At 45.4% G+C, this 19,917-nt stretch overlaps 1 protein-coding gene across 2 annotated transcripts in view; it reads left to right on the top strand.

The window, feature by feature from the left end:
* Positions 1-4,464, top strand: part of LOC119372080 (uncharacterized) — a 31,708-nt gene extending 27,244 nt beyond the window's left edge. The window contains exons 5-6 of one of the 2 annotated variants that reach the window (XM_049419597.1): positions 2,206-2,326; positions 3,358-4,464. In XM_049419597.1, the coding sequence (XP_049275554.1) occupies positions 2,206-2,326; positions 3,358-3,568 (332 nt within the window). In that variant the 3' untranslated portion in view covers positions 3,569-4,464. The remainder of the gene's footprint in view (positions 1-2,205; positions 2,327-3,357) is intronic. The other variant, XM_037642532.2, reaches the window with a different exon arrangement.
* Positions 4,465-19,917: the final 15,453 nt, after the last annotated feature.

The raw sequence follows: 19,917 nt of genomic DNA, 5'->3' as shown, positions 1-19,917 counted from the left end.
ACAGACACATAGTTAATGTATGGGATGGAAAAGGACAGCTTAGAAAGAGCTTGTGCTAACAATCAAATTATGATTTTAATAACTCATTGATTAGAAGAGAAAGAGAGGTACGCCAAGATAGCCTCTGTTAACTGAATGTTTGCTCTGTTAGATACAGCATCGGTACCGATGGTTCTATAGATGTTAGAATCTTATTTGCATATAAGTCAATCTGAGTACATATAAGTCAAACTTACATCCACGAGGTTCTTCAAGTCGCCGATCTGTGAAATCCGCGAGACGCAAACCGACCCCATTCTTGCATTCTTCAGACTTCGTAACGAAGCACAACGCAATAGAAACTTCGATAGTGACACAGAGGCATCATAATTTGTGCGAAAGAAACCGCACGCATTGGAGTGCGTCGCACAGGACAGTGACTAATAGGGTGCCTTGATGCGCGTTTTGTTGCGCGTTTTGTGCACCCATCGAGGCACACTAGTCACTAAGAGCCAAGTGTCATGGCTATGACGCCACTAAAAAAAAAAAAAAACGAGAAAACGAAAGGTTGGCTGGGCGCAGACGTTTGCGCGCTTGTCTGTCGAGACGCGAGCGCTGCCACGTGACTCTGCTCCATCAATGGGGACGCTCAGAGCTCATCGCCTGACCTCGCTCGAAAACTCTGGCGGAAAGATAAAACACTATCGCTCCCCTTAGTTTAATTCTGGTGGCTTAGTGGCAACAGTATCATATTGAGAAGCGGAGTTCAGTCAGCGTTTATTGTTTTGCACGGTAGTGTTACGATCGCAGTATCTTGTATCTTAAGATACACGATACATTCTTCAATGTATCGGAAATACAAATACTGAGACACGTTTTGCGAGACGTATCGCGATACAGATACAAGATACACAAAGAATTAATATCTAAGATAGTATCTAAGATACATGTATCTTCGATACTGCCCAGCACTGCTCCATAGGACCTTGCAATATTTGCCTATGTTTCCGTATGATTCATAGAGAAAACTCCATATATAGATTCATATACTTCCATGAGAATCGCACGAAAGAGTAGGAGCACTACACCTCATTTCACGATGAGATTAAGGTGATCGTCCCTAGGTAGGCGACGTCCTCAGCCGAGGACGCTCTGGTACTTTGCCGTTGGTCACGCCCTTAATTGAATTTCCATCACTCCAAGCTGGCATCATATGGAAAACTTTACATTTGAATTGCATACTGAACCTTTCAGTAGGGTTATATTATTTTAAATGAAATTTGAGTAATATAAATACAAACTGATTAAAACTGGTCACGCGACACTCTGTCGTCAGAACACCTCAGGTGAATGCACCCGGCCACAATTTGCTTTAGGCCATGACGATGAATACCGATGTACCCGAAATTTACATGAAAATTCAAATTTTCAACAACAGATGTACTCTTCAAGTTTAACGTCCGCACAATGTAGAATGCAAAAAGTGACGCTTGCAAAGCAAACCTTTCCAGGAAGCACCGCGAATCGAAGTGTGTCGCATTTAAATGATCTGTCTTGTTCGAAAGAAAATCTTGGCAAAGCCATCAAGATTTTCGAAAACGCACTTTCTTGCACGCAGGTCATTTTTAAACGTGTTTCATACCTCCTGGTGAGGCGTAAGCCTATGGTGTAGTGGCTACGATATCGGACATGAGCACGACAGGCCCGGAATTCAAGCACAGTCATAAGAGCATTCTGAACATGTATGTGTTTCTCATGGCTGTGCACCGTCGCTGGGGCACGCACTTTTCTGAAGCTGTGTTTGCACAATGGTTTGTGACGAAGTCGTAGAACGATGCGGAAGTTCGAGGCACGCTGAGAGGCTGTATCCCATCTGCAAAAACGTTTTTTAATGTGTGTGCGAATATAAAATACGCTATCAGATTACACCAATGTCATCGTGGACCACTCCGCCCCATAATCTGGCTACCGAGATCACAGTTCGTGAGCGGTCGTCCAAATGCGCTCGACAAGAACTGCAGTTCCAAATTTGGTTCAGTTGCAACAACAAGCCACCTTTTTAAGAGCGTAAGACCTTGAATTTCGAGCCTCGGCGCTGTAGCCGTTGTTCCCGTCGTTCTAATCGACGTCGTTATTGCTGTCGTTCTTTATAACATGCAGTAATCATATCGCTATACCATGCTCCAACTTTGTGCTTTCTCTCCTCGCAATACAAACCACTCGCAGACTTTCACGTCGGATACCATTGGCTGGATCAGAAGAAGATGGACGAATGCGCAAAAGCGATGTCGCCGGCAGCGGATCCACGGAATCCTCGCGTGATAGTTGACAATGAAGACTACTGCCGGTGAGCTTCGCCTTAGCGCACGCATTTTCTAACGGCTCCGAAATTGCTGATCATTTCAGTACGCCATCCGGCCAGACCATGAAGTAGTTACGGTGTTCGGACAGAGCGACAAAATAAGTGAAAATAGGTTGAGAAGTTGGCTCATAGCAACGTGGTGATGAGCCATTTGTTGAAGCAGCAACAAGTACAATGACAAAGAAAGTGGTGTACTGCCATGCTAAACTGAACTAGGCTGCCATACTACACTGGGCTATGCCTCCAAAGCAGAAGTTCAGATGAAAATGGAGGCTTGAACTGCTGAATATTCTTGAACACGGGGTGTCGCTGTAGCCAACGTTTAGATCAGTGTTATTGTGTTCTTGAAGGCTTCAAGCCTTGAAGAAGACAAGACCGCAGGTCTAAACGTTGGCACCAGCTACCACCATACTATACTAGGCTGTGCTGCCATACTTCACAAACTGTACTGGGCTAGACTTCAATACTACATTTCCCCACTACAAGCCGCCATACTACAGTCAGCTAGACTGCCGCACTACACTGGGCTATCTTAAAAGAGTGAAGGCGAGACACATCTTAACAATATATAATTCTTGAAATGTACATAGTTTGCGTTAATGTTAGCGTACTTATTTCCCAAGCTATCAGAAGTGTCTAATGTTAACTGACTTTTGAAGAATCCCAGTCGGCCAAATCCCAGGCGCGCTGTTAACCTTAAGTATGCACATCCAACTAGCCCAGTCAGCCACTTTATTAAGTCACTTTATTAAAATATACAGAGCTCTCCACTGCGGCGTCTCTGAATCATATAGTTGTTTTGGCCCGTTAACCCAGAACAATTAAAATTTTAGGTGTTGCCTGACTGTTGGCTTTGGCTAATGTCCACTATTGTTCGTTATCCACCGTTACAATAGCGTAATAAAATAGCACATGTATGTGCTGCTATGCCTTTTCCTTCTTACGTCAAATGCTTCGCAAATTGGAACAGTTGTCCTTAGAGAATTTCGGAGCCAACTATTTCTTTTTTTTTTCAGCCTACGCAACATCGAGATTGCCTGCTTCGAGCAAGCATTGAACTCGTCCTGCCCGCTACCGTTGAAGACGGCCAAGACAGCGCTGACCAGAGTTCTAGATGCCATATCACAACTCGCAGGCTGCCCGTCATCTGCACACGCTGCCATGGCTTCTAAGGGATTTATTGTTCTCCTGGTTACTCCCGTTATCCTGAGTTGGTTGAGAACGTGACCAGCCAACTGAAGAACAAAAAAAATGAGCTAAATTCAGCGTTGGCCACGCCGCAGGTTTTCAATGGCTCCCTGAGTTTCACCATCTTTCCAGGAAGCCTGAAACCCGTAGGCCGTGCTGTTGTAGAGATTCGGGGTAAGACGCATAGGTTTGAAGCAGTTTCAACACTTCGATCTGTCAGATTCGTTCGAGCGAACAAGGCAAGGAGGCTGTCATTCATCATTCGTATCACAGATTAAAAATACTATCAAATCACCGCCATACAAAGGACTAGCATGATATGGACTCGAATATGCACGTTCCATGTGGGATCCATGGCCGGCTGAAGCTGTGCAGTGGCTTATATCACAACCATTACGTTATCATTTGCACATAACACGATCATATATTTTCTTTTTTCTTTCTCCCTTGCTGCCCTCTTCCTCTTAGGGCCTTTCAGTCCTCAATCATCTTCCCTATACAGAGTAGCACGTAGACGCCTTCATGCGCCGGCAGAGTTCTCTGTTCTTCAATAAAGAGCTTTCTCTCTCTCTCTCTCTCCGTGACGAACATGTTCGATTCTGTTGAGAACCGTGTAAGCAGTTACATTCTCTTCTATCATTACCGCAAGTCCAGCGTCTCAGCCATGAAATCAACCTTCGGTTTATGTGGGCTTGCTTTGCGACGCAAGTGTGGTCTTCCATATCTCTTTGATAACATTTATTCCACTAACTACATATTTAAGGAAAAACTTGTGCTTCGTCCGTTACGCATACCTCGTCACGCACTGACCATCAGTTGAAGTTCACAAGTGCTGCTAAGTCGCTAGAGTGCCTAACTCAATTTTTACATCCTGCGCACCAGACTGAATGGACTGCCTCTAGCACTGCTATCATTAACATTGCCATCTTCAAAAAGTGTCGTGCAATCATATTATGTCATTCTGATACTGTCTGTGATTCTGTGTGATGTAAGAGCATTGTAAATTAAAAGAAAGAGTGCTGACGATGTGATGTATTCATCGGCAGTTTGTGACTGTACGTATTACTTTTGTGTGTTATGTGACCATTGTACGAGCATATGACATAGTCATCACCCGGCACATCGAGTAGCAAGGAAGGCAATAAACAAGGCTAACATCTCCGGAAATACCATGAAGATTTATTATCTCTCTCTCTCACACACAAGGTCACGTATGACCAAGGAGTATCATGGCACGTCAGTGAATACTGCATGATAACAGAAAAAAATGAATAGCAAGTTGGAGATCTAGTATAGCTCTAAAAGGGCCTAAAACTAAGCGCCATGAATTACATAAGTCATACAAGTAGTAAAATAATGGCAGGTGAGTCGAGGTACACGGTTTTCTTGGATCAATGTACGCCGTAGTGTTTAGTACAGGCGGATCTAAAATCTTCGGGTTGAGAGAAGATCCCATAAACAATTGAGCACGTTGCCACGGATAATTAGATTCGCCAGGGCTCATTAAGTACTAGAATAGCAAGGGTAGGGGCTCCTAGGTTGTGCATCGCTGAATTTTGCAGCGCTCTACTAAGATGCACACAGAAATGACGCAAGAAGAAGCCGAAGGGAACAGGACAAGCGCAAACTAACGACGGTTTATTAGACGATGTCGTAAAAGATATGCACACAAGGAAGGGAGGAAAAGGAAATGTCACACATGCACGAGTTGCTTTTCAGAGTCCGCATTTTAACACTCATATATCCCGAGGTCTCTTATCTAAATGGCTTCAGAAGAATCACAGTTCCTTGTATGTTGTTGATACTTCCTCCAACAAAACGCTGGCGTAAGGAAACGTGGCTGTTGCAGCAAGCTAAACTGCCTTCGTGCTGTCTATGACTTCTACGAAAGCTTTGCGATGTGAACAATACGTACAAATGTATGAGCTAATAGCTGATCCCCTCGAAAGATGGGGCGCGCGCGACCGCGGGCTACCAAGCCGGCTAGTCAAAGTACGCATTTTCTGCCGGATACACGCAGATCCTTCAAGTTAACACACTGCAATAGACCTCTCCCTGTTTGCAAACAGTGTGACGTCACTGGCAGTGTCCCGCCCCCAAGTCCCGCCTTCGGAGCAGGTGCTGGTTGGCAAGAAAGTTCCGCCGCCGGGATCTCGCTGCATAGCAGCGCTGCGTGTGTCTGCTTTACTTCGATAGAAGTTTTTGCAAATTGCTGTTTTCTGAACTCACAGCTGTTAGAAGGAAGAGTTACTGCCTGTAATGAACGATTCTGTTAGTTCAACATATGATTTGCACGTCGTGGATGACAGCCATAAAAAAATCTTATGCTCCTCGGAAGCGAACTTTGTACATTTTCACGGCGACTGGTGTTTGGAGAAATATTAGTATGTCATGGATTAGCATGGCATGAGTTTCCGTAGCGAAATCTGCACTGCAGTTTTAAACGATGTACAGCATTGGCGACTACTGTGCGCGAGGTCACGGATTCGATTCTCACTCACGGCGCAAAATTCTGATCAGAGATGAATCAAAGAAAAAAAAAACGAAGGAAACACGCATTAGCCTGCGTTCGGTTAACAAATCCCCGTGAAAATTAAAGCGAAGTTATCCCCTACCGCGTTCCTCATAATCCACTGAGCAGTTTAGAGATGTTGAACACCAATAATTTAATTATAAATATTCTCTTGCGCGGTTACGTCGCTGTATCTGATGCCTACAACGTGTTTCCATACTTGCTCCTCTCCTTTAGACTTGGTACACAAACTCGGAATGTCACTTCATAAATATCGAGCCGTAAAGATAAGCTAACTAGAATATGACAAACAAGAATCTCCACTGCTTCCATTATGACGTATATCTCCAATAAAAGGCGATACGCGTATGGTTCTGGATATTCGCCGTGGTAAACCATACGTGCATGTTCCGCAATGCTAAAACACGCTGGTAGCTCATGCGTAGTCTCACCTTTCAGCACGGACACCATGCCCTTTCTTTTTTTTTGTGTGTGTGCACGCAGCACAAACACTGAGATGTACGCACTCGCAGATCATCGCGTCAAATAAAATGTCCAATCCTGATGTTCCGTCGACAACCGGTCATTGCAAATTGCCCTGTTAGAAACAACGCGTGCCGATGTTTTCGCAAACAAGATGCATCGTTATTCACACAACACACACCACACAATATTGTCAGTTTCAACGTCCGCAAATGTGAACCTATATCGTCGCTGCCTTTCAACGCACATATACACGCCACAGTAAACGCGGCACATTTTCGAAGACGATGCCGCTGTTCCTTGCACAAACCACCACGTGGGTTCACTTCTCCAAGTTAAACAGCCAGCAGCGTGGCAAATTTTTCGTCACACAGTCCACGACACATTTATATGTTCTTTGACACATACCACAAATAATCTTGGAACCGAAAGATTCAGAAAAAGGTTCCAAAGAAAAAAAAAAAACGTGCGCCAAACACCGTGCGACTGTACCACGCTGAGCCGGCAGCGGGAATGTTTTGCCAACCACCTGCGGTTGCACGTGCGCCGAGAGGTCACGTGACCTGACGCACGGGGAGTGAGTGACGTAGGCTGGTAGAGGTCTATTCATCGTGGCCAAAGCGACGGTAGACTCCACCACGTGGAACACTGCGCTCACACCGAATGTGTCCGATGTGATCGCGTCGGAGGCTGAGTAGGCGCTTTATAAGGAACGAACGCGAGTGCCGTACACTCAGCAACACTAAGGATGTGTGGCAGGTCGTTCACTGTATTGGCCACGTTTCATTTCCGCATCTCTGAGGGAGTGGTCGATCCGTTGTCGGTGTATCCCGTGACCTTCCACTTATCTCTAGTGATTTCCGTAACATTTTCAAGCGGCGCCAAATCCACTCGCACATCTTTGTACGGCACGCCATGAAACAGCCACTAAAGCTTCGGCTGGACACCTTGGTCGTGGGAGTGCGCGGCCATGCAGGGATGGTCTTCAACGTTGAACGCATCCGCTCCTTATATCTCCTTGCCTTCTTCCTGCCTAAACGTCACTACCCAGGTGATTCATTTCGTATACCCCGAGAGCAGCCAATTTCGAGAGCAGCGAATGACGTGCAGCACTGTCTGGGACATGCTTCACAGGGTATGGCCTGGATTTTTTTACAGCCACGCAAAAACTAATGTTTTGAAGGGACTGTCTACCGCTCGGAAAACTTTTTATGATTGTGGTAAAAATGAGAGGATCGTTAGTCACATCGGCGGCAACGAACATGCTTTTGTCCCAATAAAAAGGAATTATATTTTAAATTTGATGCTGAAAATCGTGAAAGAATGACCGCTAGCGTCACCCAACGGCGATGTGGTTCAATCTACTGTAGGTCAAGAAATCCTCGCAGGTAGACTCATTTTGCCTAAAAACAGGCATGTATGACTTGAAATTGTATTTTACGCACTTGAGGCCGCTTTCGGTTGCGTCAGAGAGTAATTTTTTGCATTTTTTTTCTCACGCATCCAAAAAGGCTCCCGGTCGCGCTGCTTGTGGCGCTGTCTTCGATTTCGTCTGCTTCAACTCATGTGATATGCCATGCGGCCATCCGCGCTGGTCGTACCGTGCCGCTGTATTGCTGTTAGGATGTCTCACATGTGCTTCGCTGTGAAGGCGTGCATTTATAGTCTCCTTTTGATGAATCAACTTGGCTTGGATTGTAGCAGCAGTGCTAAAATAAACGCATAGACTGCGATTACAGCAAGAGAAGTGTTCTGTAATCGTATAATAAGGCTTCATTTAACCGCTAGCGCGCTGAAAACAACTGTTACGTTCATTACATTAGTGTTCAGCGAAAATAATGTAATACTACAGAAATCACATGTGCTTTTGGTTTTAATTTTTACCGACACGACAATAGTCGTCGCGTCCACCAACCAGTGTTGTGGGCATGTTTCACGCCAATGGAAGAAGACCGAACGCAGATCGAAAAATTGTGTTTTAAAAATTTCTACTCACTTTCCAGAGAACCCGCTGCAGGGTTGGACACTTCAGGCTGTATGCTTCCGATTGCGTTACAAAACAGAAAAGCGATGAAGGGCGGTAGACAGACCCTTTAAACAGAATTACCTGAAGGCAGATGGGCTGGAACAACCTGATAATCTTCAGCGGGCTTTTCAGTACATGTACCACCGCGACTCACACATGACGCTGAAACCGCCCTTACTTAAATCGTCCGTTTATTATGCCGCCAGGAAGTCCATTACATTACAAGACCACATATTTCCGATTCCGGGAAGAAGGATTTGAATCTGTTGTTGCCATGCCTAGAAAGTGAAGCAACAGGTAAGTTTCAGGACCCGACCATGGTAGGAGGAATAGAATGGGCGTTCATGATGGTACTGAACGCAATCACGAGACAAGGGATGAGAGAACAAGGACGCAGCGCTTGGGCTTGGGCGGTCGACTGCTCAACTACGGAAAGACTACAGGAACACACGGTCTTGGTCCCGTCTACTGCAAAGCTTTTAAGCGGCATATATCCATTGCCCTATATCGAGAAGCCACGAAAGCGTACGAGTTAATGCTATACCCCCCTCTTTCCGTCAGTCACAGAGACTTGATACCAAAAAGTGAACGCCTTTATGCCCTCTTGTCTGTAAGGTCTCGCCTGATAAGTGTCAAGAACACCGGTTACAAGATAATGCACCAACGTACTTGCACGCAGATTGCAAAGGCTGATAGAGCAATTGGTAGGGCCACACCACACGTCTCGAGAAAAGACAAAGATCTATCTTCAAGAATGGAGTCAATACTCACGGATTGAAATGAGACAGCAGGAACGCATGGCCGTCAGTATGGTGCAGTGCCGCCTGTGGGCGCCGTTGGAAGCAATCCATGGCACTGCGGCTGCGGCGTAGCACGAGGGCGAGAGCGTTCCGGCAGAGTGCTGCTGCCGATCGCCAACGGGCCATACCTTAGCTCACCGAAGCGCCAGCGGGGCGCTACAATCCTGGCACGCTTTTGCATGCTCACCGAAGTTACTGGACTGTGCGCAGCGTTAACACACCGTCATTTGCAGCGTGCCGTCGGTAATAAGGCAAACCACAGAACGAGGCTGGCAATCGGATTAATCGTGCTTCCAGCAGTGTGATTGCGGATCGATGCCTTTTTCAATGTTAATGCTTTTCGCGCTTAAACAGGGGTTAGAGCGACGGTCCGTCCGCGTTATCGACAGGATCAGCCGGTCGCGAGTAATAGATGACAAGAACAGCATAGAATAAGGCATACGGCATCGCTCCGCGATAGCACCCCTGAACGCTTTCGTCCTCGCGCTATAGGCTCCGTGCAGACATAACTCCGCTGCCCGAGCGAAGGCGTCCCTAGCGGCAAGAAGCGCAGATTTGGCGGGATGCTCTCACGCTCTCGCAATGGGGTGAAATCTAGGAACGATGCCTTTTACAATGACTACACTTTTCGTGCTTTTCGCGCTTGGCCAGTGACCAGAACGACGGTCTGTCCGCGTTATCAACGCGATCAGTCAGCCGCAGGTGGTGGACGATAAGAATAACACAGCATAAAACATCGCTCCGCGATTGCTCCCCTGCTCGCTCCACGCTCCCGCTGGGACGGCGCGAGGTACTTTCGAGGGCAGTTCATTTTGTGTCGGTTGCGCTGTTCGTAGGAATGCTGAACTCCAGGAATAATTGCTGCGTTATTGGGTGCAATAACACCTACAGGAAATCTCCGGGCACGCGTTTTCACCGGTTTCCATATAGAGAATATGAACGGAATTGGCGTGAACGGTGGATCGCACTCGTTCGACGACAAAAATGAGTTTTGTGGATAGATGGGGTATTTTTTTTTCTGGGGTTGCATTTGCCCGTGATTGTTGATCTGCCGAGCAACACCTCTTCTACAACGCCGTGAAGGTCCTTGCCCTTCATCAGGTTAGCTCCTCGGATGAAACTATATCACGTAGCTCTCTGAATCCAAACGTAATAATAATTGGCACGCTTTGCAGTGGCAGCAAAACACGAGCCGCGACTACGAACTCGGCTGCACTGGTTAAGTAGCCGCAGCGGATGCAGTGCCGTGACGGGGCAATTGCTGTTATCGCCAGTTTCAAGCTGCCGCTGAGTTCGCTGCCGCGTTAGCCGAGGGTGATCAGCGGTGATTGTTTAGTGAGTGAGACGGCCCGCGTTACACGTGCGCAGTTTCGCTCAGCGGGCTCATCACCTCCGCTGTCTTCCCCCAGCTCATGCATTTTATGTTGCCGCGTTCACTTGAGGATACACGAGTTCTGGCGAAAAGAAGCACACGCGCTAACGCCACGTTTTCTGACAGCTGCTAACAATTTGACGTCTTTTGGAAGCAAACGGGAAGGAAAACGCCTCAAGCGAAGCACCAAAACACGGCGCAGTGGCTTGTCGCCGCCTGCGTCGTCTGCTCCCTTATCCCGCCAAATCTGCTGCCGTGGCCACTTTGGCGCTGGAGGCAGCGCGCGACTGTGGCGCTGCCTCCAGCTCCTAATGTATGCACGGTGCCCATACCGGTGCTGCCTGTGTAAGAAGCCACGCCCTCTCGACTCATTACGAGGGTACTTCAATACGTGGTACTTTATACCACGTGTACACGTGGTACTTTATACCACGTGTACGTGGTATAAATACTACGTGGTATAGCGCGTAGTATTTACCACGTGGTATACCACGTAGTATAAATACCACATATACGTGGTATAAATACGTGAGTACTTTGCAGTCGTCAGCAAGCTTAACTCGAACGCTGCGCAGCGTGGCCTGGACTGCTATGCAGGATGGCCCGAGTTTGGCGAAACTCGGCATCTTTCCGAGCTCTGGCGACACCCCCTTTTGAACGAGCTAACAGTACGAAAAGGTCAAATCCGTCCCTCAGCGCGCGCTGCGTCCTATTGGTTACGATGGAACGCGGCGTCACGTCAAGGGCGGTCGACAAAGTTGGGTGGTGTCTTCAAACCTCAGGCATCTTCTTTCATTTTTTGTCGTTCCACTGAGTGCAGAAGTGCACCCATGCAAGAAAAGTGTCAGAAACTTTTACTAACGACACTTTTTAGAGGTACGGGATGTTTAAATTCCTTTTCAAGCGCTTAATCTCTGCACTAAGCATCATTTAGAATAATCAGCACCACGCCCGCTGAGATTAACTCCGGCCGAGCGCCTTACAACACCGCGGCCAAAGCTAATCGCCGGGGCCACGTGTGTAATCATCATGGTCGGCCTGCACGTTCTCGCGCGTTGCTCAGCCGGCGCGGGCCCTCTTCGTCCTCTTATTCATCGTCTGCTCGCTCCCCGAGCATGTGCGCCCTGTTGATTAGCTAATTGGCTGGGCGGTATACCTAGCTAATTAAATCAGGAGAATCTGTGACCAAGCTAATTAAGCCAAGCCATGCTAAGACGGAGCTAATTAGGCCACATCTTACTAAGACCATGCTAACGAAGCCGTACGCGTAAGGCTAATGCCAAGCTAATTATGACCATACTAATTAATTAGGGGCGCTAATTCAACCCCAGGTAATTAGGACCTTACTCAAAAAGGTCGTGGTAATTAGGATCGTGCTGCTTAGTATTATGATAATTAATGTCATAATAATTAAGATATTGCTAATTACACATGATATATTACCGTGTTAATTAAAACATTACCAATGACGACTTAACTATTCATTGTCATGTTCATTAAGACCTAGCTAATTGATAACATCAAAACTGACACCGAACTGACGTGGTCTTCACTCCGAAGCCGACTGAATAGATGAGCCACGTAATAAGCTCGAAGAAGCTAGGTGATCACAAGCTCCTCCGATGGCTCCAGCCTTGCACAAGTAGTGCGAGCTGACCAATTTATTTTATATGCAAATAAGCTGCTGCTTAGCGTCCACCGCAGTAAACTCTTGACAGGCACAGCGGCCCCATGACAGTCACGAGTTGAACTGGAACCTTTTCAGAATCAGCGAGTGTGTACCCGAGTTCGCTGGTCAATCAGTTCGATGGACAGACGTCCGCGGCGAAGATCGTGTTCGCCCACAGCGTTTGCTCTTGCCGAGGAGCAGTGCTCACGCCACAACGCCAGCGAGCGGCAAGATCCGTCTATGAGCTTAATCGCACAAACTATGCAAACACACACACACACACACACACACACACACACACACACACACACACACACACACACACACACACACACACACACACGCACACACGCACACGCAAGCACGCACGCACGAAGAACCAAACGGTATATCAGAGGTCATATCATCACGTGGCTCGATGTCTCACATTCAATTTCACCGCGCTCACGACGTACCACTCATGGATGGATGGATGCTATGTGCGTCCCCTTTATAACGGGGCGGTGACAAGTGCGCCACCAGACCAAACGCTACGCGGCGCTGGCGTCAATCAAACCGTTTCGGGACACGCTGCGGAGCGTTCGAGTTAAGCTTGCTGACGACTGTACACACGTATGGCGAGAACAGCATTGGAAAGTTGTAATGATTTCTCGGGAAAGGCGTCATTGTTCCACTTAGACCTTGACAACGCTTTTCACAGTGTGGCGCTCGGAATTCTCTTTCTGTATTTAGAGCACGCAGATGTAGGCTCAGTTCTTTTTCAATGCATAAAAAAATCTGTTATATTGCTGCGTCCGCACAAATGAATGTTGAACAGCCAACAGCCGCGATAGAAGTTAGATCCACACTTAATCAGGGATAACGCGCATTGTTATCCTCAGTTTCGTTACACTATACAGTGAACCTTTTTGTTTTAAAGTTGTTAATTCAACCTCCAGGGAAATCAAGGTAATAACGTAAGCGAGCGATGTGACCGTCTTCTGTCGAGAGAAGGAAAGCATATAACCTGCAGTAAAAGTACCACTCTGTTGCGCTACCGACTTCTTTTAAAATTTTTGCCGGTCTTAGCCACTGTATACAGTGCAATTACGTCACGTACCTATTCGAAATGGCGTTGTCAGCCTGAAATTCCTTCGTTACTTGCAGAGGTTCTGTAGTCGACAGCTATTCAGGTACACGCTTCTGCAGTTGCTCGTTGGAAATGGAACTCGATCGCCATTCGTTATCGTGCGATACCTGATTACGTACGTATCAACTCCCGCTTTGATGTTCTGTTAAGGATGTCCCAGAAGTATACCCCTTACCAAAAATGCAGAAAAAACAGGATCAATGGTTTCAGATTTCTTGCTTGTCAGGCACTGTGATCCCCATGATACAACACATCCCCTTCTTCCATGAATGTCTTTGCAGACAGAGTTCCTGTGTGTAGCTTAAACGGCCACTAAACAACTTTTGAAAACACAAATGAGCGCGTTATTCTCTCCTGGTGTTTCCAATATTTTCGGCACAATTCTCGACGCCAGCAGTCCGTTCACGTGACATCATGAGGCAATATATGCTCTCGATTTGTTCACGGATATTCGAGGGATATTAGTTGTGAATTGTCCTTTACCCTGTTTTGCCATGCAGTCGATGCAGTCGCTCGCCTGTTCTGCCTTGTCTCGCATGACTATATTGTGCGATCACCTGAAATCACCTACAGTTTTGTGCGTTTTTTTTTTTTTTAGTGGGCAAGCGGAGAGCGTGTAGCCGAAAAGTGCGAGGTCCCAATAGGCTCAACGCTTAGTGCTGACATTGTCTCGTGTTTTGTGAAGAAATAAGTGGCGAGGAGGAGATAGTGCCTGTAGATAGGATATTGAGGACGAGAAAGAAACCAGCCTCTCGTCTTTGAACTCGCAGTGGCTTAGGAGCCCTTTAAAGAAGTGCATTACTTTAAAGATGCGCTTGAGTGCATTCTTTCTTGGCCTTCCGCTGCGTATGGCTGATTATATGGCACTGGAAAAACAACGTAGCATACATCTTTATACAGTTCTTTTCTTTCAACGGGGGAGATATATAATAATTATTATAGTTATAATATCTGGGGGTTTCGCTCCAAAAACAACGGTATGATCACGAGCGAAATATGTAGCGCGCTAAGGAGGACACGGACGAAGAAAGTGAAGACAGGACGACGCACATCATCCTGTCTTCACTTTCTTCATCCGTGTCATACAAGTGCACTACAAAGTTCGCCGTGTATCACCACCATCAAGACCATTCTCACCTACTTTCATGATATTGAGACAGGCCGTACTGGGAGCTCTAGATTAATTTTGAGCACGTGTTCTTTTTTTTTTTTTTAACGTGCAACTAAATCTAAGTACGCGGAGGTTTCTGCGTTTCACCCTCTTCGAAATGCGGTCGCTTTGTCCGAAAACCGAACCCACGTCCTCGATCTTAACGAACACCTTAGCCCCTAAGCAGTGCTGGGCAGTATCGAAGATACATGTATCTTCGATACTATCTTAGATACTCTTAGGGTATCTTGTATCTGTATCGCGATACGTCTCGCAAAACAAGTATCTGTATCTGTATTTCCGATACTTTGAAGAACGTATCGTGTATCTTAAGATACAAGATACTGCGATCGCCCCACCACCGTGCGAAGCAATAAACGTTGGCTGAGCTTCGCTTCTCAAGCTGATACTGCTGCCTAAGTCATCAGAATAAAACTATAGGCAGTGACATTATTTTATCTTTCCGCAAGAGTTTTCCAGCGAGGATAGGCGATACGCTCTGAGCGTCCCTGTATATTGGTTGAGCCGAGTTACGCGGTGGCACTCGTGACGTCTCGACAGACGAGCGCGCGAACATCTGTGCCCAGCCGAATTTTTGTTTGATCGCTTTTTTTTTAAAGTTTTGTCAGTGCTATGACCACTTGGCACTTCGCCACTCTCTGTACCGCGTACTACAATGCGTGCAGCGCCTTTCGCACACATGCTGATGACGCTGTGGAGTCATTATTGAAGTTCTTCTTGTGTGGTGCTTCGTTACGAAGTCTGAAGAATGCAAGAATGGCGGGTTGCTTTACGTCTCATGGCTTTCGCATATAGGGGATTTGAAAGATCTCGTGGATGTAAGTTTGCATTACATGCTATGAGATTGACTAATATGCAAATAAGATCCCAACAGCTATAGTACCATATTGGAACTTTAGCGCACACACACGAGGACACACAAGAAAGAACACACGGACCAGCTCTTGTGGGTCCTCGTGTGTGTGCGCTAAAGTTCCAATATGCAGCAAAACCAACTAGCCCGCTTTTCCGTATTATTACAGCTATAGTACCAACGGTACCGATGCTGGATTTAGCAGAACAAGCATTCACCTAACAGACGTTATCTTGGCGTACGTCTTTTTTTCATTTATTCAAAGAGTTTTTAAAATCATAATTTGATTGTTAGCAGACGTTCTTTTTTAGCTGTCCATTCCATACATTACATATGACTATTTTTTTTTCTGCCGGTCTGCCTACTGCAATGTGCCTTTAACGTGCTGCCAAGGCAAGCTCCCTGCTTTATTCCCAGTTTTAACTGTTTGCGTCATTTTTGCTACTGTTTACATATTTATATACCACTTGAATTTACTGCTATGTAATGTTGATGTTGAGAACAAATATATAATAATCCGGGCGCGCCTTGAGTATACAGTAATGATAATTCTGCTTACTGCTAAGTAAAATAGCAAAATTGAGTTGGAATTACAATAACGTAAACTATTAGGCGCCATCTTAAATACGTTCGCAAAGGTTTTAGAGAAACACTGTTATACCAAATGCTCCGTTTTTCTCATGAGCGCCCCAAGGATTCGTTTTACGCCATTTTCCATAGCCACTGAATTTAATTGTCGTTGCTATGAGGGGTTACCCGCCACGATTGTCTAGTGGTTAGGTTGGTTGTCTGCTGGTCCGAAGGTCGTGGTAGCCGGATTTCGATGGAGGGAAAATGGTAAAGGCCCGTGTGCTTATATGTAGGTTTTAGAACCCCAGGTGGCTAAAATTTCCGGAGCCCTCCATACAGCGTCTTTCATAATCATCGCGGTTTTTCAACGTAAAACAACAATTATTATTAGCTCTTGTGGGTGCTTCGTGTATAGTGTTTCTGTGCTTATTCGCTGTGTTTGATACAGAACCGCTTTTATATTTTACTTAGATATATTTGTTTTCGTTGATTAGGCTTCCCTGAATTATTTTACTGTTGCTAATCACCAGGTTACCGGATCTAGTATAAGTGGCAATAGTGTGAATAGCGGCGGTGTCCTGCAGCGCTTTGAGCAACTGTACAATACGTCTGAAACGTTTCTGGGCTGCACATGTTCTTGGTGACGTACACCTGTCCGGTGATCCGTTATTGCGAAAACCGCAATATGTTTACCGGCAAGGTAGAACTCCACAGCGGCATTTGCGCCATCGTGCGGAGGCTTCTTATTGAAGTTCATATGGTATAGTTGACAACCCACTTACTGGTCAACAAGCAGAGCTGCGACTCCCATGAATTACAAAAGCTACAAGCAAGAAGCGCTATCAGCGAAATGTATAAAGAGCAGTCACGTTAAGCAGCTAGCACAACGCCAACAAGTTGTTTCGGAATGAAACAGATATACCTTGAGCAAGAAGTACAAAACTTTTGAGATACTAACAGAGTTTCCATTCAAGTGAAATACAATTGGTCGCAGTTAATAAATTTGCAAGCGAACATTGACGTGCATAGGCGTTTAATGCTGCATTATATAGATATATAATAACAAATTTGAGAATGTATCGAAGTATCTTAAGATACAATTGGTATGTATCGTATCGGATACAATCAGTGTTGCAGTATCTTGTATCTGTATCTCAAATGCTTCTTGCCTGAGTATCTTGTATCGTATCGCGATACAATTTCAAAGTATCTTTGCCCAGCCCTGCCCCTAAGCCACCACGGCGGGTAACACCAGACGGTTACTCGTCAGAAAAACAAACTGATCGAAAGCACACACCGCTTGCAGTATTCATATATATATGCAACGTCCGCTGCAGGCCATCAGTGCTCATAATAGGTAGCATAATAGTTATAATAGGATAATAGGTAGCTAATACGATAATAGGTAGTTCTATTCTAACACCCTACCAGCTATGTTGCAAAATAACCCGAAGCGATTTTGGAAAACAATTAATCCCTCTCAATGTAGTGAGATTTCACTTAATAATAGCTTTGGACTTCCTATTCCTGAGAATGAAATTGCTGATTCTCTTAACACAGTATTTAGTTCTGTTTTTACTAATGAGCCACTCGACAGTTTACCCGATCTTCATTCTCCGCATATCCGCTGATGCAAAACATCACATTCGATTCATGCGGCATTGTAAAAGTCATTGAATCATTGAATAACTCGTCATCCACGGCAGTAGACGGCATCAATGCTAAAGTGCGTAAAAATACTAAACATGTGTGTAGCCTGTTTTTATCACTCATATTTCAGGAATCACTCGACAGCGGTTCAGTTCCACATGACTGGCAGGTGGGCAAGGTCATCCCAGTCTTCAAGAAAGGAAGCCGGGCATCGCCGAGTAACTACCGTCCGATTTCTATAACAAGCGTCTCTTGTAAAGTAATGGAGCATATCATATACTCACATACTGCTAACTTCTTAACATCTGTAAATTTCTTTCATCCAAGTCAGCATGGTTTTCGCAAACATTACTCCTGTGACACTCAACTTGCTCTTTTTCTGCACGATTTACACATAAACCTAGACCGTAACATTCCGACTGACACAATATTCTTAGACTTCGAAAAGGCATTCGACAAGGTCCCCCATAAACGTTATTTATTAAAATTATCCCGTCTTAACATCCACCCCTGTGTTTTAAACTGGATACGAGGATTTTTAACCAACCGTCAGCAAGTTGTTTATGCTAACTCACGCTCTTCATCTCTAACACCCGTTCTTTCAGGCGTACCGCAAGGTACCGTACTTGGTCCCCTCCTCTTCTTGATATACATTAATGACCTCCCTTGTAATATTTCTTCTCACATCCGTCTATTCGCAGATGATTGTGTTGTTTACCGCGCAATTACTAACCCCTCTGATCATTCCACACTACAATGTGACCTCACCCGCATACACAACTGGTGTAACACTTGGCTCATGTCCTTGAATGTAACTAAAACTGTGTTAATGTCTATTCACCGTCGTCAACATCACGTTGTTTACAACTACAGCATCAATAACAACCAGATTACTACAGTCGATTCATTTAAATATCTTGGTGTGTACATCTCGCGTGACCTAACTGTGACCTGTCATATTAACCACATAATCAATTCTGCTAATCGTACTCTAGGGTATATACGCCGTAACCTTTCGCTCGCTCCTCCTTCTATTAAAAAAGTTGCCTTCGAAACCTTTGTACGGCCAAAGCTAGAATATGCGAATGCGATTTTTGATCCTCACCACAATAACCTCACTTACGCCCTCGAGTCTGTCCAGAACCGTGCGGCACGATTTATACTATCTAACTATTCATACACCTCAAGCATCTCGGCACTAAAAGCAGAGATTAACTTATCCGATCTGGCTAAGCGCCGCAAAATCGCACGTCTTAACCTTTATCATAAATTCTTCCATTCTTTGCCTTTAGATAACCCATACATCAGAAGAGCCCACCGCATTTCCCGCAACAGTCACTGTAACGCAGTATACCCACCACAAGCCCATACTGTGACCTTTCATCAATCGTTTTTCCTGCGCACAGCCCAAGACTGGAATGACCTGCCCACCGAAGTCGCCACCATCATCGACACCCAAGCATTCAAACGGCTCATCGAAACTATCCCATCATAACTACCATTATATTGTTAGCCTTTCTAATACCCACTCCCTCATGTAATATCCCAACCGGGACCTTTGAGGTAATAAAATGAATGAATGAATGAATGAATGAATGAATGAATGAATGAATGAATGAATGAATGAATGAATGAATGAATGAATGAATGAATGAATGAATGATAATACCACTGCAGTATTCCTTACTTGTCCTGAGTTGGCCTACTGCGCCCAAAAAGGATATGACTCGAATCACTAAAAAGAATAAAAAAAAATATTTATCAGTTATGGAATCTAAAGATGCGCCAAGCCGAAACCGCCGTTCTTCAGCGCCTGAAGCGTATACCGTACTTGGACTAGTTGGTTATGCACACTAATAAGCAAACAGGGCGACTTCTTCAGATGCGGAGAAACAAATAGGGAACGACCCTGGAACAATGTAACACCACCTGCACGGCGCGTAGCAGAGCTGCAATGAAAAAAAAATCTTCTAACACACAGTCACCCTGCCAAACATCGACAGATTGTTGCATTTCCGTCTGTATGTATACCTTTTTCTTTGTTTCTTGGGGCTGAATTGTCCAATACTCCGCAATATTTTTGAACATTCAAGAGGAATATTAAAAAAAAGCTAACAAAGCACAAAACTGGGCGAGTTTTTATGTATTCATCG

The sequence above is a fragment of the Rhipicephalus sanguineus genome, chromosome 10 (assembly GCF_013339695.2).
Source record: "Rhipicephalus sanguineus isolate Rsan-2018 chromosome 10, BIME_Rsan_1.4, whole genome shotgun sequence".
Classification (NCBI taxonomy): domain Eukaryota; kingdom Metazoa; phylum Arthropoda; class Arachnida; order Ixodida; family Ixodidae; genus Rhipicephalus; species Rhipicephalus sanguineus.
Note: the sequence above shows the minus strand (reverse complement) of the source record. Positions and strands in the feature narration are given on the sequence as shown.